Genomic DNA, 25,293 nt, shown 5'->3' on the forward strand with positions numbered 1-25,293 from the left:
GATAGGTGTGAAAATACACCCTTGTCTTGAATTTACACAGCTCAACAGTGACTCACTGTGCACACTGTGGCTACATCTAGTGATTTGCGTCTAGGAAGGCGACTAGAGAGACGTGGGTGCTAGTCCTTATCTTTGTCTGGTTGCCAGGCAACCGTCTGGCTGCCCCACCCCCACTAAAGGAACATTTGAGCTGTTTATAGGCTTGCCCATTTTGCGGAAGATTTGGTTTCCTGTTTCATTATGTGTCTATGTGTGGGTATGTGTTTGTGAGGGCAGGTGCCCTTAGAGGCCAGAAGAGGTGTCAGATCCCCTAGAGCTGAAGTTATTGGGGTTTGCGAGCTGCCTGACATGGGTTCTGGGAACCAAACTCAAGTCCTGGACAAGGATAGCACATGCTCTGAAACCTCTGCGCCATCTCTCCAGCCCCTAGACTCAATCCATCTTAAAATCCCACAGCTAAGCTGGGCGGTGGTGGCGCACGCCTTTAATCCCAGCACTCGGGAGGCAGAGCCAGGAGGATCTCTGTGAGTTCGAGGCCAGCCTGGGCTACCAAGTGAGTTCCAGGAGAGGCGCAAAGCTACACAGAGACACCCTGTCTCGAAAAACCAAAAAAAAAAAAAAAAAAAAAAAAAAAATAGCATTCAAGGATCAGAAAATTGCATTACATTGTTAAATGAACGGTATAAGTACAATTAGAAATATACATATAGCATTTTCTAACAATATCAATTTCAAATTTGTATACAATATAAAACAATCCAATCCAATGTAAAGTATTTAAAACTAGCAATTGTCTTTTTCTTTTCTTCTTCTTCTTCTTCTTCTTCTTCTTCTTCTTCTTCTTCTTCTTCTTCTTCTTCTTCTTCTTCTTTTAAACAAGAACCTTAAATCTAATCTCCTTTGCTTAGCCTTTTTCCTAATCCTTGACAACAACTTGTAACCAACCCCTGTAAACAATGAAAATTATCCCAGACCCAAAACCCATTAAAAAGACCAAAAAGCCACCCGCCCCACACCACCTCTTTGGGAATGTGGGTGTCGTGTTCTTAAAATTGCTTCCTGCTGGGTATGGGCGAAGTTATCTTTATCCTGAAAGAAAAATTTTAGGTTAATTGTCAAAATCTAGGAAAGGTAACTGTATCCTTCATTATCCAGTCTGTATATAATGCCAAAGTTCAGGGTTTATCTCAAGTCCTTATTCAAGTAGTCTTTGAGACTGGATCATCTCAGCTAGCCTTCTCAAAATTGCTCTGAGCACTTTGTAGTTCAAAGCTGATCTGTAGATGTTGGTGAGCTTAGTGATATTATTATTGTCCACGTGTATTTGTTGTTGTTGGGGGGCCCTATCTTCTTCCTGGAGACTTCAGTTGATGTTAGGCCTGGCTGTGATTTCCTGCACCAGGGTGCTTCAGGAACACCCTAAGCCATCTTTCCAGTCCCCAGTGTCCTGAAAACACTAACGTCACCTAAGTCACAGGCCAGCTGTCTCATTTTTCCCGTCTTTATGGCCTTCATCAGAATCCCCACAGTCCTCCAAAAAAACTCTTTTCTTAAGTAGAGTTTTAGCATCATCAGTCACTATGTCAAGGAAATAATTTTGGAGGTAGTAACTCTTTCTAAAGTAAAGGCCAGTGGCTATGAGTCCGCCAGTGACAGCAAAAATTTTCTCCAGGTATTTCACCAGTTTTTCCCCCACAGGCTCGTCCATCTCACTTGACAGCAAATGCGGTGACTGAATGCTGGACACCAGCTTCTCCACAGGCAGGGACAAATCGCTGGCCATGTTTTCCAGTGACCTGTCATCCAGCCCAAAGCAAGACCTGTAGTAGTTCAGGGTCTTCTCCAGCTCCTCAATGTCCTCCTTGAAGAAAGACATCATAGGGATGGTGGCCAATGCTCCAGACTTCAGAGCCTCCAGCCAGATCTTCTGCTTCAGGACATCTTTCCTGCGATCAATAGCAGCCTCGGTTATGTTAGGCACGCACTGCATGAAGATGTGACGCTTGTGTGCCGGCAGCTCTTTCAAAAGGGTGGACTCCAAGCGAGGAAAATCGAACTGTGCTACCTCCGTGCTGGAGACTAAGAAGACTCGAGAGGAGGCTACATCGGCCTTCTGGAGCTTCTCCACACAGTCTTTGCGGATATCCTCCAGGATTTTTTCCTTATTAAAGGTCTTGGGTCTACATTTTTCCGCATTCCACAAATCACTATCAATTTTTGTTCGAACAAAATAGAAATTCTTTTTCATTTTTGCAATTGCTTTGGCCAGCTGGGCATCATTCTCTCTAAAGCGAGTGGCTGAGACGATAACAAAAAAGTCATACTCCTGGAACTCCATATCCTTCAGGTATTTTTCTGGCTTAAAGGTAGTTGTCCCCACCCCAGGGAGATCCCAGATGGTCACATTAGGGAACTTAGGGTGGGTATAAGGCTGTCTTTTCATTGTGATCTCCACTACGCCAATCCTAGCTGATTCAATCTCTTCGTGTCCTATGCCCCGCAGGGCATTGATGAATGTGGACTTTCCTGCCCCGGTCTCCCCTGTCACTGCGATGCTCAGAGGGGCTTTCTCAATGTCTGCCAAAGCAGCATTGATCGTGGAAATTGTCTTCTGTATGTCCCCTTCCTGCAGAAACGACTGAATTGAATTGATGGTCTCCTCAGAAATGATCTTACTTTCCATCTTGAAAGTTTTGAAAAATGCGTTAAAGCTGGAGGCCATACTGTGGTCCTTTGCATCAGGTGAGGAAGAAGACTGACCCATGGCTGTGGGCAGCAAAAGACACTGGAGGGAAGGCAGAAGTGGGAAAGAAGGTCAAAGGTCAGCACAGCACGGAAGGACTCAACTCTGCCATTCAGGCAGAAGCTGCTCTCCAAACTCACACTAGGACTGGGAGGAGCATTGCCCTGCTCTGTTCTTGGATGTTTCTAGGACTTGGCTGCTTTGCTTCCCCGAGAGATTGTTCATTAATTTCAAGATCTGATTTCTCAATCCAAACTTTTTAGCCTATGTTATTTTTCATCTTGTTTTATTTTTATTATTTTGAAAAAAAGTTTGGACACAACACCATCTAATAAGCAAAAGGAGAAAGGGCCCCCACCCTGCAGACCATTTGTGGTGTGACAGTTCCTGACTATGAGACACCCTGGAAACCGAGAGTGTTACACAGAGGCATAATGTTTGCCTAGCTTGCTCCTGGCCCTGGGTTCAATCCCCTCTACGACATACACACAAAAATCAAGACTTAGCATAAAGTTATAAGACAGTAAGACAGTATGGGTTTGCTGAGAGTAAACAAACAGAACCACGTAAAATAGAGTCCAGTTGGAGAGATGACAGCACTTAAGGGCACTTGCTGCTCTTACATGGAACCAAGTTCAATTCCCAGTACCCAGATCAGGGGGCTCAGAACAACATATAACCAGGAGGTCAGGCGCCCTCTTCTGGAGTCTGAGGGCACCTGCATGCACATGTACATACATACCCACATGAAGTCAAACACACATATACATAAATAAAAATAAAATAAATCCTAGCAATAAACCCCACTACTTCTCTATAAAAGACAAATATTATCAGGAGACTGACAAAATAATCACAGATAAGAGAAAATACTTACAAAGTCACTGCCAATAAAAGATTGTGACCCAAAAATGTATACATAACTCTTGAAACTGAGCAACAAGAACAAACAGCATCATTAAAAAATGCACCAAAAAAGCTAGACATGGTGGCACCCACCTTTAAATCTCAGCACTCAGAGGCAGAAGCAGGATCTTTAAGTTCAAGACCAGCCTGGTCTACATAATGAGTTCCAAGGTATAGTCCCTGTTTCAAAACACCAAAAGTAAAGTAAAAAGTAAAATGGAACACTCACTTTGGAAGACAGCGTGGCAGTTTCTTTAGCACTACGCACAGTCAACATGCGTGTTCCTGTACATTTTCATGTTTGTTCCCACCAAAACATGCACATGGATGTTTCTAGAGGGTTTAATCATAATTACAAACCTTGGAAATAGCTAGGATGCCCTTTGGCAGGTGAATGAACTAATAAGACGTGGAATCCCCATGACGACGATGTACTATGCAGAAGTTCAAGAGCTGAACTCTGAAGCCATGAAAAGACTAAGTGGAAAAAGCCACCTCTAAAGGCTACATGACTCTACAGCACATCACACATGCCTGGTGACCTTCCAGATAAGGCAAAGTTATGGGAAAATCAAGTCAGTGGTTGCCACTTGTTGTGGGAGCCTGAGTGAAAAGTCAACACCAAGGGTTGTGGACAGTGAAAATACTCAGTGTGACACCATAACTGGGTGTGTGCTGAGATGCATCTTGGATGAATACAACCTGGAGGCAACTCTCACAGAGTCTCTGGACCTTGTCTGACCACAGCATATGAGTGACAGTTCACCATTCTGGTGGGGATGCTGGTGATGGGGGAGCCCATGCATGTGTTGGGACAGCAATCTATGGGGCAGACCATGTATGTGTAGAGACAGCAGCCTGTGAGAAGTCACTACCTGTCTCTTGATTTCTCTGTGGAGCTAAAACTTCTCTTAAAAAGTAAAATCTTGGGGTTGGGGATTTAGCTCAGTAGTAGAGCACTTGCCTAGCAAGCCCAAGGCCCTGGGATCGGTCCTCAGCTCTGGAAAAAAAGAAAGAAAGAAAGAAAGAGAGAGAGAGAGAGAGAGAGAGAGAGAGAGAGAGAGAGAAAGAAAGAAAGAGAAAAAAGTAAAATCTTAATTTAAAAAAAGGAAAACAAAAAAGAAGAAAACCCTCTGGGGTATTCAATGCCATTCCTTTACATGTGGATGGGGTGCACAAGCAGAGGTTGTAACTCGTAAAGTAACTTATGAGAGCCAGTTCTCTCTCTCTCTACCACGCAGGGCCGGGAGATAGAGTTCAGGTCATCAGGCTTGGTGTCCAGTGCCTTTACCTACTGCGTCAACTCACCCCTCTGTGGGGATTTTCTAAGAGGCCGTCCACTGAGCTGAGCCCACTCCTCACCCATCTCCACCTTGTGTGCAAAGAATCCAAACATCCCAGGAAGAGAGTCACCTGGGGGACTGACTCCTGAAGAATGTGTGTCACAGGAAGCAGAGACAGTGTGGATGACACAAGAATAGGGGTTGAAGAGGCCATTGTCAGTCTCACCAAGAAGATCCCCCTGTCACTTTGGAACTGCCATGACCTCTCAGGTCACAGAAGACTTTTGACCCAGGACACAAGAAGAAATCAAATGTCCAGGACTAAACCTAATGAATGGGATGCAAACCCTCTACCCTGAACCTCAAAGAGAAGGGGTAAAATTGCTAGATCAGGAAACCAAGCCACCACCACTCAGGACAGGTGTTGGGGCAGAAGGCAGGCTGAAGAAAGGCCTCTGGCTACAGTGAGGGCGTAGGCCCTTCCACTGGGGCCTCTCTGGTGACTGCTTGTTACAGGAGGGCTAGAAAGGGCGGGTGGAGCTTGGGAAGAATTCCTCTGAGCAGGTATACGAGTTCTGGCTTGGTATGTGTCTGACCAGAGATGGCAAGAAATCTCCTTGACAGAACTAGAGACATCTGGCTTGTCACTGGTAGGTAAGGGAGCTATCAACCACTATGAGTATGTGTGACTGTCCAGCGTGAATATCCACACACATAGTCCTGTGTGGACACAGGGACACACACACACACACACACACACACACACACACACACACACCAGATGGGGAATTCTTAAGCATCCAACATGTGTAGACAGCAGCAACTGTCCCACTCAGCAGCATCTCTGAGAATATGTACTAAGTGTTAGGATGAGCAAGTCTGAGGACCAAAGAGGTGAACCCTCAGAACCTAGTCTTCTAAGTGTTGGGAGTGCATCTAACAAGTCAGGGCAAAATGAGAGGGAATGTAAGGGGCGTGTCCTATGAAGCTTGTGTGCCTCTGTACACATTCTTGCACTATGTTCTAACAACCCTGTAAACACAGTGTAATGCCTTCCACCTTAAAAGTAAGCACTTTTTTGGAGGGTTCTAAGGATTGAAACCATGGCCTTGTGCATGTTAGGCAAGTATGCTACCACTGAGCTGCATCCCCAGCCCCCTCCACCTTAAGATTAACCATCAAAGAAGCAGACATTGAGAGACATGAAGGAGGGGAGTCCTACTGTTCCCCAAGATCAGAGCTGGGTTTCAAGGTGGAAGTTCTGAAGACAGAGTTCTTTGCAGAGGCCAAGGCCAAGCCCACAGTTTGGTGGAGAAATCAGAGTTCAGGAAGACACATGAACTCTTGAGTTTGTGGTTAGCTAATGTTCCTTGTTTTCCAGGTCAACAGTGTTTAGATATTGGATAGGAGATCAGGAGATATCTGGTGCCAGTTCTCAAGTATATAGTCCCTATCCTTCAATACCTCTGTCTTTTCCATAGCCTGGATATGAATGCTCTCTGAAAATATTTCAGATATTCAGTTCTCTGAATGACTTTCAGCTGTCTTCCACCCGTCCTGCCCCTCAGCCTAACTCCGTGGCACCTCAACCACATCAGGCATGCAGGCTGTTCTACCCACAGACTTACAGCCTACAATCCTATTCGTAGACCTGCAATAATTAATAATATATCCTTCTCACTCACCAGCTCCCTTGAGAAAAAGAGCTCTCTGGTGGCTGAGTTGAGCTCCGAACCTTCCCACTAGCAGAGCCGAGGAGAGTGGGTCCAGGGAAGGGCGTCCCACAGCGTCAGGCACACCAAGCGCACCCAGACCTGCACAGATCGGACTTCACTCGGAGATCCCAGTGTGCTGCATTTGTGTGACTGCTGCCGAGGAGGAGGCGGAGCTGTGCATGAAGAGCGCTGAGGTTTACCCCTAGCTGCTGCCCTGCCCTCACAGGAATCCAGTCAACAAAGGGAGGAAACCCCACCAACAATGCAGAGCAGGAACTTCGAGGAATGTGAAAATGAAAGTAAACTTCCCATAACGTGACAATTTCTAGGCATAGAAACCGAAAGCCAACAGGGCCATAGAGTTGGCTCAGCCTGCTTTGGACATGGTGAGGAGGGGAAGGGGCAGGAATCCGGGCAGGAGGGTGCTGTGACTGAGGAGGGGTCATGTCATCTAGACCCCAGGTTGTATTTATGCTGTCCAAGAGCTGAACCAGAACTCAGAGCCCACAAACCACCCATGGCCTTGCTCCACCCCCTGCACAACCAGTCTCTGTGGGGATGATAAAATAATGTGTTTACTTTAAGCCCCTGTCCTGGGGGCAGACTTTCCAAAACTCTCTTGAGTTTCCTCCTTAACTCACTCTGGACTCTCAGCAAATCTTGAGGTCCCACATAGAAGAAAAAAATGAAAGTTTGCTCAGGCTCAGGCTCAACCACTTGCTAGAATAGCTCTCAGGACCCGGGAGAGCTATTAATAGCTCTGGCTCGTTCTGTCTCTCTTCAACAGAAATAATGTTGAAACTATAAAAACCCTTTTTACCAAGGAAGCGGCAGACTTCACACAAGGCCAGTGGTTTCACTGAGTGCTCTCAAGAATGGCCAGCCCACCCTGAGATTGCATCTGAGAGCTCCAGAACAACAGGACTCTTCCTGGCTCTAGCTTTTGGCAGGAAGCCACAAGCCCTCAGCTCTGGCAGTTCTTTCTTTTCTTATCTTAACCTAGGAAGTGGCAGTGGATTCCTGACTCTAATTTGTAGATGTCTTCCCACTCTGTTTCACTTCCTTATTTATTTCATTACCAACGTAACAATCCTGTGGGAAATTCCTGATAGTCCGGCTTTCCTGACCAACCCCCCTGCGGATCCAGGGAACGTGTTTTAAAACAGTTATGGGGAATTTTGAACAAAGACTAGGAGGGACTCACAGCTTTGAACGCTGCAGGCCAGCACTCCACAGTGCAGCCCTGCTCCCTAACCCTGGCTCAGCATCTAGCTGCCTGGTTCTCTGCAGCCCCCAGAGCCCTGCATGTCATCATGGAGCACCACTGAAGAGTTGTAGAAAGAACCTGACTCTTTTCATTGACACATATCCATTGCACATTTTCCTGTAAATTGCCACTCTAGTCATTTGAGTGGTTTCAAGACACTGTCTGCATGCATGTGGTATACTTGGATTATATTTAGCCCTTCTGCCCCTTGGTCTTCATTTGCGCAGAGTTCGGTTTCCATGTTTATTGACAGGATGTGCTGGCCAGTGCACCCTGCCTGCCGGTCCCAGAACCCCGGTAATCACTTTCAGTTCCTCAGTTTCCACACATGAGGAAGTGCAGTTGTCGGTCTCTCGTGACTAAACACAGGCCCTGTGGCTTTCACACATTTGGCTGTAAACAGGGTATCTTTGGCTTCCTATGTGAAAAGTTGTCTCTTGTCTGCAGGCATGACGAGTATGTGTTAATCGTGTGCAGACACCCCTTTTGTGTATCCCCAGGAGTGACAAGGCTGGACCTGAGGGCGGTTCTAACCTCACTGGTTCTCATCTACCTTTGCGCTGCTGGTATTTATTTTTCACAAAGGGATATTCAGATCATTTGCCTATTTTAAACATGGGATTTTTTTTTTTTTTTTAAAAACAGAGTCTCACTGTGTAGCCTTGGCTAGCCTAGAATTCAATATGTAGACCAGGCTGACCTCAAACTCAGAGATCCACCCGTCCCCTGCTTCCTGAGCGCAGGGATTAAAGGCGCAGGACGGCTCCATGGGCTGAAAGTGGATTCCGTTCCGCTCTCTGTGGATGTGGCTCCCACCCTGTTCTCACTGCAGCCTGCTCACCTGGCGGCTCTCTGCTGTCAGGAAGCTGTTAGGCTGACAGGAGCCATGTGGGGACCCGCTTTCCAGCATCATCTTCCCAGCGTCTTTTTCTGTTTTCTGACTCCATTTCTAGCTGCGCTTGGGTCTTTAACCCATTCCGAGTTGCTTTTTGCACAGGCGGAGAGATGGACATTTTATCATCCTGCTTGTATACACCCTGTTTCCCTAGCACCATACCTTACCCGTCATTTCTCCTTGTTTCTGGCACCTTTGTTGAGAATATGTGGGCAGGCTGGAGAGATAGCACACCCACATGGCGGCTCCCAACTGTCTGTAACTCCATCCGAAGCCCTCTTCTCACCTCTGCAGGCACTGCACACACACGGTGCACAGATAATGCACACTGTAAAAGCATCTCTACACAAAATTAAAAAAATGTGTTTTTTTTTTTTTGGTTTTTCGAGACAGGGTTTCTCTGTGTAGCTTTGCGCCTTTCCTGGGACTCACTTGATAGCCCAGGCTGGCCTCGAACTCACAGAGATCCTCCTGTCTCTGCCTCCCGAGTGCTGGGATTAAAGGCGTGCGCCACCACCACCCGGCCTAAAAAAATGTTTTAAAGAGAATATGTTGGCTAGAAAAGATAGTTTAAAATTGAGAAATTTATAAAGTATTGTATTTTTTTAAAAAGATTTATCTATTATTTGTACAGTATTCTGCCTGCATATATGCCTGCACGCCATCATGTGGCTGCTGGGAATTGAACTCAGGACCTCTGGAAGAGCAGTCAGTGTTCTTAACCGCTGAGCCAGCCCTCCAGCCCGAGTATTGTATTTTTTTAAGGATGAATTTTATTTTTAAGTATGTGTATGTGCACGAGTGTAAGCACCTTCAGAGGCCTTCAGGGTGGGGATACCCCTACAGCTGGAGTTACAAGCAGTTGTGAGCTACTCATGTGAATGCCAGGAACCAAACTCAGGTCACCTCCAAGAGCAGCAAGCGCTCTTAATAACTGCTCATAATGCACTGTTTTAATAGTTTTAAGCAGTGTCTGGGATGTAGCTGAGTGGTAGAGCATTTGCCTACCATGCCTGAGACCCAGTGCTGTGGATAAGTGAGTTTATCCTGGGGTGTCTGTCTTGTCCAATTGCTCTGTGTGTCTCAGGTTTCTTACATATCAATAGCATGCGGGTTTTGTTACTGTGGCTATCTGTACCATGTTGTCTAGCCTGGCCCCAAACTTAGTATTTAAGAGGATCTTGTCATTTACCAAGCGCTGTGCTAGCAGTTACACTGAAGAGAAGCTGAAGTTTAAAAAAAAAAAAAAAAAAGAGCCTGAAATTGAGGATTTTGGTTCGTGTTCCTAGTGTTCCTACTATAAGGAGTAACATACAGATCAAGCAATCACATCAAAATACTAATGTCATTCTTCACAGACAGACAGACAGACAGACAGAGGAAGGGAGGAAAAGATGGAAGGAGAGAGGGAGGAGGTGGGAGGGATTTATGAGAGCCAGACAGTACTACTTTGATATTAATTCCCGCTATGAGAGCGCCACCTACTGTCTGGTTTTAGACTGCAATGCTAAGGTTGGTTCAAGTCCTCTTCATCTTGAAAAATGGAACAAAATCATCCTCTGGCTCTGCACATGCACACAGGGATATGTACACCCACACACCTGCATAGGAACCCCCCCCACACACATACACACACACACACACACACACACACACACACACACACACACACACACACAAAAAAAAAAAAAAAAACCCTGCAGTCATACACAGCACTTCAATAATTCAATGACAAAGCATAAAAACTATTTGTTTTTACTTTTTTTTTTTTTTTTGGTTTTTCGAGACAGGGTTTCTCTGTGTAGCTTTGCGCCTTTCCTGGAACTCACTTGGTAGTCCCAGGCTGGCCTCGAACTCACAGAGATCCGCCTGGCTCTGCCTCCCGAGTGCTGGGATTAAAGGCGTGCGCCACCACCGCCCGGCTTATTTGTTTTTACTTTTTAAAACAAATGTACACACACACAAAAAAAACCCCTGCAGTCATACACTGCACTTCAATAATTCAATGACAAAGCATAAAAGCTATTTGTTTTTACTTTTAAAAACAAATGTAAAATATATACACTGTGAGCCAGAATGGCCATCACAGAGTGTGGATGATGGTCCGGTTTCGAAGCTGCTGAATATACTCCTTGGCATGGTCGACTGTTGTCTTGGGTGCTTCGGGGAGGGGTGGGGGTCCTTCCACCAGCTTCACAAAATAGTGGCAATAGACCTTCTCCATGATGCCAAAGCGACCTCGGCCATGGTAACGGATGCGCTTCAGGCACTGGCCTCGACCTGAGGTAGACTCAGCTATGGAGGAAAGAAAGAGAGAATGATGGGACATGTCTGCTATCCATAGGACGGCATCCGGACCAGCTAAGCAAGCCCTGACCCATCTTTCACTAGATCCTAAGATTACAAGAGGTTGCTGGTTGGCTAGAACACACTCATCTCAACCACAAGTCCCTGGAGCACTACCTAGGAACCATGCACTGCTCTAGGAGATGAAGCATGGACCCTGCTGCCACACAGTTTATGCTGGAGGAAGACAGAAAATATGGTAACACTTTCAATTAATGCAAGTTTCACGAATTAAACAAATCTGACTAACGTGACATACACTAAAAGCATGGTGCTGGTGCCTGTAATCCAGGAAGCAACGGCAGGAAGATCAGGATTTCAAGGCCATCCTTAGCTACACAGCAAATTCAAGGCCAGTCTTTTGTTTGTTTTTCAAGACAGGGTTTCTCTGTGTAGCCCTGGCTGTCCTGGAACTCACTCTGTAGACCAGGCTGGCTTCAAACTCACAGAGATCTGCTTGCCTCTGCCTCCAGAGTGCTGGGATTAAAAGCATGCACCACCACACCAGGCTATTAAAGCAGTCTTAAATAAAAGAGGCATCCCTGAGGAGAAACCTGACCTGAGACCAGAATCACCCTCCATCCCTGTTCCTGTCAGAGGGCAGTAAACGCATCCTGCCTGATGCAAGCACGCTCAGCTTGTTTAGGAAGACAACAGGGCACACTGACACCAACCATGTGTAAGAGGCACACAAACAAGAGGAAATAAGAGACGCACATGGGGACAGACTGTATATGGTCCTGCAAGCGAAGGGAAATTCCATCCCCAGCACTCAGGTGAACAGGGCAGGAACGGGGCTGGTAAATGACTCTATGTAAGGCACTTGTCATGCAGGCCTGACAACCTGAGTTTGCCCTTGGAATCCACACAGAGGTACATGATTCCTCAGAACTGTCTTCTGACCTCCACAAGCAGGCTATGGTGCACACTGTGGCATGTGCATATGTACTATCTTGGATATTCTGAACAGTGAACCACTAAACATGGTGTGCAGTGTCTATGGTATGCTGACTCAAAGTCATTTGGATGTGTGCTTAGGAGTGCTGTGGCTGCATCATGTGGTTGGTCTGTTTTCAGTTTTAGAGAGCTCTTCATAGTGATTTCCATAGTGGCTACACTAGTTCATATTCCCACAGAGGTGTCTAAGGCTCTCACTGCCCACTCTGGCTGAGGATGTTGAATCTTTGTTCATGTATTTTACATTTTTCTCTTAAGAACTGTGTAATTCATTTGCCTGCTCATTGATTAGATGATTCAGTGGTTTTGGTCTGTCTGTGTTTTTTCTCTCTGTCTTTCATAGATCAGCAGGTCTTTCACTCTGATGACTAGAAGGCTCCATTTCAGTCACTCTTATGGCAGAGGCACAATATAAAAAGACCTTTAAAGTTCACATGCAATCCTTTATTGACCTCCTTCCACCTAGCAATTCATGTATCTTTTCTCCCCCACAACAACCTCTACTCTGAGATAGTCTCTCTGTGTAGGTCTAGCTGTCTTGGAAATCATCATGTAGACCAGGCTGGCCTTGAACTCAGAGAGCCACCTGCCTCTGCCTCCTGGGTGTTGGTACTAAAGGTGAGTGCACCACGACCAGCAATTAATCCATCTTTTAGATAATTTGTGGTTGTTCTCAGTTTTATTGTGGCTAAAGGGTGGCAGCATGAGCCAGTCCTAAAATCCTTGTGTAATAAGCACTAGTAAGAGAATCCACACCCTGAGTCCCATTCAGAACAGGCAGCTAGAAGTTAGCACATCTATCACTCATGACAGATTAACACTGAGGTCCTAAGGGCTAAAGAAAGTCCTTACCTATGGGAGGCCAGCTCCCACCTTTTAAAAGGGTTCCTATGAGGAGGAGAGAGGGATAAGAAACTTTCAGATAGAAAGATAGTGGCAAAGAGGAGAAAGAAACACAGGATAACTTCAGGAAGACCTGAATCAAAACCCAATGGCCCCTTCTGCCTCTTCAAAAGGGCTTTTTATAACAATGCCAAGGGGTGGGGCAAAAGACCTCCCCCTAGCTAGACCAAAAACCACCACACAGCCAAGTGTAGACCCTTCCAAACACCTGGTAAACACACCCATGGTCAAATCATTCCCTTATGCAGTCCTGCTGGGTAAAGCAAGCTCAGATTCTTTGACCCTAAATTCCTCAACACTCACTAGGAAACCTATGTGGGTCTCTACATCTCCCCCTTCTTAATATAATAAAGGGCCCCTTAGACCTCTCAGATAGACTGTGCCTGTCATAGGTCGTCCTTCTTCCCTAATCAGCCTTACCTGTCCTGGAGATACACTTTCCATCAAGCATTTTCCATCAAGCACATTCTGTCTTAGGTTGGCAGCTAGGAAGAACTTTACCTGTCCCTGACTACCAGCACCTGGCAGGGAGAATTACAGAGCTTAACTTGGCTCTGACTCAGGTCCCTACCAAGAGCTTGCAAGTAGCTGGAACAACCACAGCAATCCCTATGGCAGCCACACCCCCAGTAAAGGAGTAGAGGATGACCAAGATGGAATGTCCTTTTTTAATGGGTCTAAGATGTCTATAACAGCCTTAGCTGTGCCAAGCCCTTTTATAAATCAATAAATTCTTGATGCAAACACATCAAATAAATCAAAAAACTCCTGATGCAACCACATCAAACTTAAAAGACTCTCTTAGCTTCACTAAACCATAGTTGGTTAATATCAACAAATTAACATAATTCTAGTTTAAATATTACTATACATATTTACAACTAGCATGAATATTACTATACATATTTAGAATTCTTACAAATTTACATTCAAAAGCAAACTCTCTATAGGACTACTTTGCAACTTTAGCAAACATCTAAGAGAGATCTCTTAACAGAGCTATTTACATTTTCTTCCAACAAGACAGAGGGTACATGAATCATGAGTCACCACAGTTAAACTTGTAGGTGAACTCAAAACTGTTTCATTTCTGAGGTCTGCAAAAGTTCAAAAAACTCAGTTCTAAAAACAGTCTTAAAGTTCCACTGACAGCCCAAGATCAGGGCCTGGCTTGTCAGCCACTCTGAAGTCCCTTTTAGCAGTCCAAGTTGTAATGACTTTTAGGCAAACGGTTCCAAATATGAGAAGTCCCAAATTTGTTGCTGCTCCCCTGCATGCAACAACTCAGTTCAATTCAAACAAGCATTGCTGAAACTCCACTCTCAGTTACAGCAACTTTTTATGGCAGTCTTTCCAGAGGAACCTTGTCTCAGGGAGAAGGTGGCTACCATAATAACTGAGCTGCTACAGAGCTTCTTTCAGAAAGCTTTCTGCTCAGCCACTAAACAGAAACTGTGTGACTTTAGCTGCTAGCTCCATTCAGCTTTTTTACTGTCCCAGTCTGTCTGCACCTCCTGTCTCTGAGCCTGCCCACCTAGAGACCCCAGGATCCTGAGGTCCAGAGGGCGCTCTTGTGCCTTGTGCTGCATGGCTGAATGCCACCCCTGTGCTACAAGCTACAGTTCTTGAGCAGCCCTTCCGGGTCCAGGAGGCAACCTAACCACAGCCAGTTGCAGCTGCTGTACCCCTGGCTCCTTTACATTCACTTGCACTATATTACCCTGGCTATTCAATTACAGGGAACATTTGAAAGCCTTGCACCTCCTTCCCTCTGCTAGCTGCTTCTGTAATAATAGCTTAAAGGGGAGATGCAGAACTAGCAGCAAAGGTTTGCCATGTTCCAGGAGATCTTTGTGCCAGGGCAAGCAATTATGGGTGAATTTTCCATTCTGATAGACGACCCCCCCCCCAGGTGAGTCTAATTCTGCCCCTACAGAAGGAAGATGAGAAAGAAAGACCTGAAGAGCCTCCAGTTTTGGGGAAAGAGAAATTACTAACTCTTTCAAGTCCTTCAGTTCCTCCCTTGTCTCATCCCAACACTTCCGTTCCTTAAACTTGGCTTCATGGCCAAGAGGGAACTGACTCTGATTGAATGATGTGAAAGTGTTCTCATCTAGCGGCAGCTCCAGCGGAATGGAGGTTCTTATTCCACTCATATCTGTCAGGGAAAATTATCCCTGCTACTCAAGACTTAGATCTAAGCTGTACCAAATTAATGCCCACAGGCCAAAAGCTTCCATGAGAATCTTTTCTGGCCCATGTTTCTCATAATATTGTTGCAGTTTGACTCCAATTCTCCCCCAGGAATCTGCGTCCAGAGTCCTATAGTCAGAAAACCAAGGACACAGTTCCTCTACAAACTCCAAGAACCTCTGCACTTGTTGTTGTTCTACATTAACTTCCCTAGTTTTCAAACTTTCTACAAGTGAATATACATAAATCTGTGAACTATTTCCCTGCCCGATAGCGGCTTTTCTTTCTCAGAATGCTAAGTCCGCAGTGGCTGCTTGTTCCTCTACACGGTTTTCAGGTCAGGTACTAGGGAAATTCTACCCTTACCCTAAGTGTCTTCCTACACAATATTCCTATACCTAAACCCTATATTTTTTCCTAATTTAATAGATAGAAATTGAGAAAGAAAGAAAGAAAGAAAGAAAGAAAGAAAGAAAGAAAGAAAGGAAGGAAGGAAGGAAGAAAGAAACCTAGAGAGAGAGAGAGATTTGCTGCAGCCTAACTTTTCTATATACAGTTTTTGCTCCCAAAGAATAAAATACCACCACCTTAATCTTAATACAAAACCAGACATGTCCAATGCTTCCACGGTGCTCCTCATCCACTTACTTCCTCCCTCTGCACCCAAGTCCCTAGTTCTGGCATCATCTGTGGGAGGCCGGCTCCCACCTTTTAAAAGAGTTCCTATGAGGAGGAGAGAGGGATAAGAAACTTCACAGGATAGCTGTAGGAGGACCTGGATCAAAACCCAATGGTCCCTTCTGCCTCTTCAAAAGGGCTTTTTATAACAATGCCAAGGGGCAAGGCAAAAGACCTCCCCCTTGCTAGATCAAAGCACACTGCACAGACAAGTACAGACCCTTCCAAACACCTGGTAACCACACCTGTGGTCAAATCATCCCCTTATGCAGCCCTGCTGGGTAAAGCAAGCTCAGATTCTCAGACCCTGAGTAAGTTCTCACTAGGAAATCTCTGTGGGTCTCTACACTTACCAGAACAGGCAATTGGCCTAAGTATTCAGACACCAAAGACCATTTTCACCAAACTTGGCATCAAGTGAAAGACATCCCTAGTGCTGAAGATAGAAAAAGTCTTACCTACATATAAGTTGGATCTGAATTCCACATTATGGTCTCTCACCGCCATGTCTTGTGCTTCTAAGAGTACCTTAAACAACAAGAAAGTCCTGCTCATATACTGATTTTGAACTAAAGTGGGATTAAATATCTCATCTTTTGCTATGTCTAAAATGTGCCTAGTCAAACCTTCACTTCACAGTGAACTTTTATTTATTGGTGGGGTTTTTTGTTTTGTTTTTTTGAGACAAGGGCTCACTTTGCAGCTCTGGCTGCCCTGGAACTCACAGAGATTGGCCTACCTCTGTCTCCCATTCCCAGTCAACTTTTTTAAGGCATCAAATGCTGGTTGTACCAAGGAAAAGAGACCAGAAAACATCCCTTTCTCAGAACTAGCGTAGGGCCCATGGCTCTGCTGAGGCTCTGTAAGGGAAGGGAGGAGAGCCCATACCCCAAGTCATGCCATTGGAAGGAACACTGAATCTGAGTCAGGGACTCCAGCATGCTAAAGGGAAGAGCCATGTGCCTAGTACATTAGGACTGTGTCCAGTGAGGCATTGGAGACCCTAGGGACCATCTATGTACAAATACAAACCGATGACCACAGGAGAAGCATCAGAGACAACAAGCTTCCAAGTGTCCTGAGTGCCACGCCAGGGCTTCTTCCGTCCAACTGCTTAGACAAAACTCTAAGTTCTCATTGTGGAAGTTGGCTCCCCAACCCTCAAAAAAGACTCTTGTGAGAAACAAAAACCACACTGAGTTCTGGCTGGAAGTGCAGTTTAGTGGCAGAGTGTGTCCCTAGCATATGCTAGGCCCTGAGTTTCATTTTTAGCATCACTCCAAAATAAGGGCCAGTCATTTGTTAAAAAGGATTCCAATCATTTCATCAACAATTTAAAAAAAGTGTCTGGTGCATATAAAAGCATCCGAGGAAAAATGCATGTAAAGCATCCATTTCTCAGGAATAAGGGACTTAAGGGACTTAAGAAAACTGGGAGCCCTGAATCTGCATCTCATAAAAAAAATACATTTATACTACAAATCTTAAGAATCCAAGATTTAGGCTTAAAGACAGCTGCATACCCATCCCTCCCAACCACCAAGTCTTACCTCTTTAATTATTTGAGCCCCCTTTTTATCATTGAACTCCAACTGAGCCAAAGCCTGATCAATAGACATGCCTCGTATCTAAAGGGGGACAGATGAATGAACAAACTTCTTCTCAAAAGCAATGTTTCCTTTCAACGACAGCAAGAACCTTAAACAATCAGTTAGAATTCTAGAAACTGTGAGTTAAAACCAAGCAAAATAGAAAAAAAGGTTTGAAAGGGATCCTATCTTTTAGTTAAAAATTAAACTTACATGCTGTAAGCACAAAACAGTTTTATGTACAACAGTTTCAGAACTATTAAGGCAGACACAACTGAGACAGGCTGATGTCAACCACACTCATCCTCCACACATGGGATAAATGGTTCTGCATTTATAAATAAATTGCTGCATTTCTCTTTGCTCCTCACCAAGGAGAATATGCAAGAACCAACAGTATCATGAGGTTAAACCTGTTTGTACAGGTAAGCCAGCAAGTGTCCTGGGGTGTCTCTCTCCTTCTCCAAGATAAACACTTAAGAACTAGAGTCACAGCATTAAAACTACTACAGACGAGCAAGCAGGTGCCCTGGGTCCTCCAGTTGTCGGAAACTCTGCCACCCTTGTTTGAGTGTCTATTTCCACTGTGAGTTAGTGTCTCTGTTGATGACCTGCTCATTACTGAACACAAAATGACATTCCCTATCCTTTGGGAAAGTTGAGGTAATAATCATCAAGTCTTCAGAGAGAACACGCAGCTTCTTTTTCTGGGTATTACATGGGAGCAGTCATGTTAACTTACCAATTTTGCCAGATACCACATCTTGTCCTTGCTGTATTTTATTTGTCTCCTACAATGGTAAATTTCCTTGCAAGTGGGAAGAAAAGAAAAACATGTTGTAGCAGGTTTATCAAAGTGACAGTGACATAACTATTAGTTCCCATACTCTATGCCCAACGACAACACTGTTGTCACAGGAAATAAAACACTACAAAGACCCCAGAGATTCTCTTTTTTATACAAAGTTTGCTTTTTTCAAAGTCTCATTATGTTCAAAGATTAGTAAGGCAGAAACAGAAACTGTAATTCTTTAACCAAGCAACTACTGAACAAGTCACAGGTTTAGTAAGTTGAGTAGGGAGAGGAACCATCTTATAATCCTTTTATAAACTGAAACCGACAACCAAGTGGTTTACATAAGACCTGAAAGCCAGCAAGCACAGGGAAAAGCCAGGCATGGAGGAATCCAAGTCTAGCATGGGTGCCTCCTGTGGTGGTCTGGGAAATGGCCCCCAAAGACTCATGGGGAGTGTCATTATTTGAAAGGATTAGGATGTGTGAGCTTGTTAGAGCAGGTATGGCCTTGTTGGAAGAAGTGTGTCACTGGGGGTGGGCTTTGAGGTTCCAGAAGCTCAAGCCAGGCCCAGTGGCTTTCTCTCTTTCTGCTGCCTGCCCATCTGCATGTAGAACTCTCAGCTACCTCACCAGCACCACATCTGCCTGCACACCACGCTTCCACCAAGACAATAATGGACTAAATCTCTGAACCTATAGCCAGCCCCAATTAAATGTTTTCCTTTATAAGAGTTGCTGATGCTGGGCAGTGGTGGTGCACACCTTTAATCCCAGCACTTCAGAGGCAGAGGCAAGTGGATCTCTGTGAGTCTGAGGCCAGCCTGGTCTACAGAGTGAGTCCCAGGACAGCTAGCACTGTTACACAGAGAAACCCTGTCTTGAGAAAAAAAAAAAAAAAAAGAGTCGCTGTGGCCATCGTGTCTTTTCACAGCAAGAGAAACACCAAAGCACTCCCTAACTTCCCTGAAGACTCTAAAGTCTACCTTCTTCCAACTGTTAGCCCTATTACCACTTAAAAAAATTAAAAAAAAATATTTTTAACTAAATTTTTTTAATTAGATGGCTGGAGTTGTGGCTCAGTTGTGAGAATGTTTGCCTAGTGCTGGACTTGAGCCCTGGAGGTGCTCACACTGGATGTGGTAGTGCTCTCGTGTAATTCCTAAACTTTTTAGCAGCTGTGTACGCATGCCACCACAAACTCATTTAGAGCTGGAGGCTGCTTTACATCTCAGACCAGGAGGGGTCGCACGTGCTCTCGGGTGGTCAGAGCAGGAGCAACAACAAGGAAGCATGACTTGCAGCTGGTTCCCATTGCCCTGGGCAGAAAGGCAGGACAAGGACAGCTGGATCAGCAGCGGGTCTTCTTTGTTCCGTGTCATGAGTGTATCTTACTGATTTCATTTCCCTAATCAATTTGACCTGGCCCATTGCAACTGGCAACCTAAGATACAGACGCAATCTGGTATGCTTAAGTCAGTTCATTAGAACATATAAATTACTGCACGATATCCCTTTAACACGGAACAAAAAACTCACTGCTGGACACATAAGAACACAAGGACTGTCAGGCAGGACACAGTGGTGCACACCTTCAATCACAGCACTTGGGAGGCAGAGACAGACAGATTTCTGTAAGTTCAAAGCCATCCTGGGCTAAATGCTGAATTCAATACCAGTCTATACAGTGTAAGACCTGACTCAAAAGGAAAAAAAAAATTAGGAGATTACTTCTACCCATAAACTTACTGCTGGTCTCCGAGGTTCATCAGGCAGTTGTGGTGGGTAAACAATCTTATTCTTCTTCTCCCATCTTCGAGAAATGTCAAGAGAAGCACTTGTGTGGATACATGATTGGGGTAGAACTCTGAAAGGAAAGAAATCTGTAAGACGATCAAAACTTGGAACTTTTCTGCAGTTTTGGAAGACACATCACCACCATTTGGGCAATTTCAGGCTCACAACTGGAAGTTCATCCAGTTCATCTAAAAGAAGGCTTTATCCAGACACCACAGAACTCGTTTAGCTGGAGACTAAGATGAGAGCTTGCAGTTTGTGTAAGTCAAATGGTGAGCAGGTATTAACCCATTCTTGGCCCTGATAGGTGAATACTAACAATTTAGTCCTAATAAAGACTGGAAGAAGATACAATGGACTTATTCCTTATCTGACCGGTAGAGTTCCCCATATTCTGTTGAATATGCAAGACAAATAAATGAAACAACTAGACAATATAAAACTAAAGCACAGGGAAGACAGCAGAGGACTTCAGAGTGGCTTCAGGCAACTTTTTTTTTGGTGGGGGTTATTTGAGACAGGGTCTCACTATGTAGCCTTGGCTATCCTGGAACTCACTCTGTAGACCAGGCTGGCCTCAAACTCACAGAGATCTGCCTAACTCTACTTCCCAAGTGCTAGGATTAAAGGTGCGTGCCACCACACTCAGAAAGATAACTCTTAAATAAGATTCACCTAGCAGAGAAGAAGACACAGACTGTCACAAATGGCAAAGGCCTTTATCACCAGTGCAAAGGGACAGACCTGAAAATAGGAGAGTTCTGATGTGAATGTTAGGTATTGAACCAGGTGGTGGTTGCACACTCCTTTAATCCCAGCACTTGGGAAGCAGAGGCAGGTGGATCTCTGTGAGTTCGAGACCTGCCTGGTTTATAAAGCGAGGTCCAGAAACTCTGGGGAAGGGGGGAGAGAGAAAACCATCAGAGAGGCAATTGGGGGTGCAAAAGATTTCTGTTAATGCTGATTAGCAGATTGGGACTTGGTAATGAAAACTTTAAATTCACTATTCCGTGGCCTTCACACCCCAAATGTCCATTCTTCCTCCTGTCTTCCCCAGTAGCAGTCACTCTGTATGACTAAATAAACCCTTCTTGGAAAGCAGTGTCCTGGAGTACATCTTCAACTTCCCTGCCAGGGCTAGCCACCAAGTCTTATTGATACTACCAAGAACTGTCTTTCAGATGCTTAGTGTATTCGTTTATTGGCTCCCAGATAAAGGTTCTTATCCATGGTACTTGGCCCTGTTGCTCTAGACCTAAGGTGGCCTACTCTGTTGCAGCAAGAATGCACGGCAAAAATGCATGGCAAGGACGCATGACAAGAATGCACTGCAAGAATGCAGAGGATCTTCCCCTTCAGGGTAGTGGGAAAACAGAGGAAGGAAAGGTATCTTCAAAGCCATGGCCCCCAGTGACCTAACTTCTTCCCACTAGGACCCATCTGAAAGGTGCAGCCACCTCCCAATGCAATAATAAGAAAGTGGAAACAATTAGTAATCAGGAATCTTTTCTAAAATGCCTAACTCTACCCCACAGTTTGCTATAGATGGAGACGCTGCAACCACCCTAGCTCAGGACTGCCATCTTCCACAGCTACAGCCGTGGTCTCTTGATCACTGCGCTTCCACCACCTCACCAAGTTTCTAACCCTCTTTTTTCCCCAAGACAGGGTTTCTCTGTGTAGCCCTGGCTGTCCTGGAACTCACTATGTAGACCAGGCTGGCCTCAAACTCAGAGATCTGCCTGCCTCTGCCTCCCCAGCCATGTGATTAAAGGCGTGCACCACCACCACCTGGCTCCACCACCACCACCTGGCTCCAACCCCTCTTTCTATGCCTGAGCACCACAAGGAACCCCTTCTGAAACAAGAATGCTCATGTCCTCCTTCAGTTTAAAATTCTTTGTTGAAGTAAGAAAAATGAGTAACTATTTTATTATTTATATATTTTAATTTTGTATGTATGGCTTTTTTGAGTCAGGATCTCTCCATGTAGTCTTGGCTGTCCTGGAGCTCTCTATAGACTAGGTTGGTCTTGAACTCACAGACATCCACTTGCCTCTGCCTTCTGAGTACTAGGATTAAAGGTGTTCACCACCAAGCCCAGGTTTTTGTTTGTTTGGCTGTTTTGGGTTTTTTTGTTTGTTTGTTTTGTTTTGTTTTTTGTGACAGGGTTTCTCTATATAACAGCCCTGGCTGTCCTGGCTGTTATATAGAGACCAGGCTGGCCTCAAACTCACAGAGATCCACATTCCTCTGCCTCCCAAGTGCTGGGATTAAAGGCCTGCACTACCACACTCATCCCAGTTTAGTATTTATACATTATAAACACTTACTATTATTGTATGGGTATGAGTATTTTGCCTGTATGTAAGTCCTCATCACAATATGTATTACTCTTGGAGGCCAAAAGAGGGCATCAGATCTTCTGGAATTACAGACGTTGTTAGCTAACATGTGGTACTGGGAATTGGAACCAGGTCCTCTGGAAGAGCAGTCAGTGCTGTAACCACTGAGCCATCCACCCGGCCCCCATGATTATATCTTTCTATTCTATGTCTTCCCCAGTGTCACTGAAAACTGAGAGTCTTGGTGTGCGAGCCAGCAGATCCCTATGTAAGAAGAGGATTGAAATTTCCTACAGTAAATGACCCACCTAGAAGCCATGAGTACCCTAGACCCCAGACTACGTTCTTGAAACATCATTTCCTACTGAAAAGAAGCAAACTTCTGGAGGAAGTGGCTGGTCACAAGATCCTAAAGCAGAAAGTATGCAAAACAGGTAAGAAATAGTTTGCCAGATCACAAGCCAAGCAAGCTAGCACAGACCACAGAAACACATGAAAGGAGCCTGGGAGCCACTTCTGGACAACCCCACAGGCCAACATGGGACAACCCTGGTATTCGTGAAGGTAGTATCTTTAGGGTGTTGAAACCGTCAAATATATTTCAAGCCAAAATGAAACAGTGCAAATGAGATACCACAGTAAAATGGTTAACCTGGCACTTAGGACTCTCAGTAAATTTAGATATAATTTTATGTCATAGGAGTGTAAAATGAACTTCCTTCTGTTGTTGCTGGATGACTAATTAATGCATCACACTGGGCAGTATCCAGCACAGCATAGTACTGATGGCCAGGAGTTTTGAAAATGAGGCCCGCTGAACAGTTATCTGTCCTGAGATCTCTAGACCTTACAGTACCCAGCTTTAAACTTCCTTATCCAGTTTGAATTGTGAGTGTTTACATTTCTGCATCGTTAACATCGGTGGGTACACTGTCACTTCTTTGGGCCTCGGTTTTCGTATGTGTAAGAAAGAAGAATGTGACCATGTCTCTAAGGCCGCTAACATTTCTTTTAATATCATCGCTCACAACAGGTTGACAGAACCATGAACTGCTTGGCTCTGACTTTAATCCTTCTTCTAAGAAGCCACTATGATAAACTATTGAACAAGATTTCTTCAGAGTGAGGAACACACCCTCTGACATCCCTTCATGCAGCAGTGCCTTCCATTTCTCAAATCCTCAATACAGATTTGGCAAATTAAATATAATGCTTGGTAAGTGAAGTGTGCCATGAATTAATAATGGTAAAGTTTTACGAATACTTACAACATTCTCAAGGCTCAAATGGGTCTTCAGCTGAATCAAGCAAGTACCAAACCACCATAATTAAGTGGAAATATTACTCTAAACAAAGCAATTAATTTACAAGTACTATATACGCAATCAAAACTTCCTCAGTACCCTATGGCTCCACACCAGTGCTAACTCAATTGCATTCCTTAACTTCTACACAAGAACGTTTGCCCTCCTGGCATGATGTTGCACGGCCTGGGATCCCAACCTAAGACTGGGAGCTGGAGGCCAGCCTGACCTATGTAGAGAGACTCACAAACAAACAAAAAAAATGAAAAGCTTTTCTCAAGAGGCTCCAGAGCAAAGGGTTGAAAACTCCAGTTGCCTGAGGCGCTGAGAGACAACACCGAGAGTACGTTCAGCACAATGTCGGGCAAACCTCCAAACTGTCCTTGCCCACGTAAGTAACCACAGGAGTAGCTAGGACGTTTGCTGGTATACCACACGACATAAAGAGTCGACTCGTGGCCAGAAAATAGGAAAAGGCTGTTCAGAAACCACTGAGAGGTGCCCTCGGGGATAACAGTCCTCACAGGGTTACAAAGCTCATTCTCTGGCCGAGCGGCCCTTCCACCGAGGCCCAAAGCACAGCCTGGCACACAAGCGCCCTGTCAGGGATGCAGACGCGGCGCAGCCTGGGCCGTGAGAATCTCCACGGCAGGAGACTTACCGCGGCGTCTGCGATGCCCGGGTCCTCAGGTTAGGTACCCACAGCGCACCTGCAACATGAATACGAGCTGTCAACTCTGATTCTCACTGTCTCCCCGTCCCCAAATTCTAGGAAAGCCTTAAGCCTTACCCAACTGCCGAAGCACTGCGGCCGCCATGTCTGGCCGTACGGAAGCCCCGGAGTTCAAACGCCGGGCTGACTCCACGCATGCGCAGTCCGAGGCCAGCGCCCCTCCCCCACACGCCCGGAAAGTCTGAATGCGTTGCCATGGAGACCTAGAATGCGTGGTTCGGGCTTAAAGTCTGGTCAGACAAGTCTTGCTTTAGAGTAAGTAAATGACCTCATAAAGACTGAAAATCAGTGGGTTTTCGGAAATTCACCTGTTTTCAGAAAAATTGTGTTCTCACCCATAAACAGCCTGAAACAGCAGGGGAACCTGTTAATCCCAAAGATTCGAGGCCAAAGATACAAGGAGAAAGACCACCTATCCAACTCTTCATGGCCAAATTAATTAAAGCAAGCAATTAATTAAAGCAAGCTTTTTTTTAATTTGTGTACACGAGCTAAGGGGGAACCATCCCCCTAAGGCATGGTTCGAGAGGTCATCTTCCGATGTGAGGAAGACAAGGTTGATATAGCTCAGGTAGAGGGTTTCCAAATGGGTGATTTGGTGGGCAAAATAGGTGGGGTTACAGGAGCAGAACACAAGCATAAGTTAGTTATAACAAACTCCTGAAACAAAGACATGATTACAAGGTGGTCATAACAAGGTAGTCATAACAACAGGTAGCCATAACAACCTTTTTTCTCAACAAAGGTAGGGGTGCAAGATGGTTTTGAAACAAAGACATGGTTGCCCTTTCCTGGGACAGGCAGCACAGAACCATTTGTAGTTAAGGTTACAGGTGGGGCACCGCC

At 45.1% G+C, this 25,293-nt stretch overlaps 2 protein-coding genes across 2 annotated transcripts; both read right to left on the minus strand.

The window, feature by feature from the left end:
• Positions 1-613: 613 nt before the first annotated feature.
• LOC128122945 (T-cell-specific guanine nucleotide triphosphate-binding protein 2-like) lies at positions 614-7,100 on the minus strand. The gene is made up of 2 exons (XM_052758824.1): positions 6,618-7,100; positions 614-2,785 (listed from the first exon to the last, which is right to left on the minus strand). The coding sequence occupies exon 2, from the start codon at positions 2,762-2,764 to the stop codon at positions 1,472-1,474; it is 1,293 nt and encodes a 430-aa protein (XP_052614784.1). The 5' UTR covers positions 2,765-2,785; positions 6,618-7,100; the 3' UTR covers positions 614-1,471.
• Positions 7,101-10,825: 3,725 nt separating this feature from the next.
• On the minus strand, positions 10,826-24,588 carry Mrpl22 (mitochondrial ribosomal protein L22). Its single transcript, XM_052757548.1, has 7 exons — positions 24,505-24,588; positions 24,376-24,424; positions 20,018-20,135; positions 18,218-18,283; positions 17,437-17,514; positions 16,345-16,414; positions 10,826-11,104 (listed from the first exon to the last, which is right to left on the minus strand). The coding sequence occupies exons 1-7, from the start codon at positions 24,530-24,532 to the stop codon at positions 10,893-10,895; spliced, it is 621 nt and encodes a 206-aa protein (XP_052613508.1). The 5' UTR covers positions 24,533-24,588; the 3' UTR covers positions 10,826-10,892.
• Positions 24,589-25,293: the final 705 nt, after the last annotated feature.

The sequence above is a fragment of the Peromyscus californicus genome, unplaced genomic scaffold (assembly GCF_007827085.1).
Source record: "Peromyscus californicus insignis strain IS unplaced genomic scaffold, ASM782708v3 Scaffold_3__1_contigs__length_106647218, whole genome shotgun sequence".
Taxonomy (NCBI): domain Eukaryota; kingdom Metazoa; phylum Chordata; class Mammalia; order Rodentia; family Cricetidae; genus Peromyscus; species Peromyscus californicus.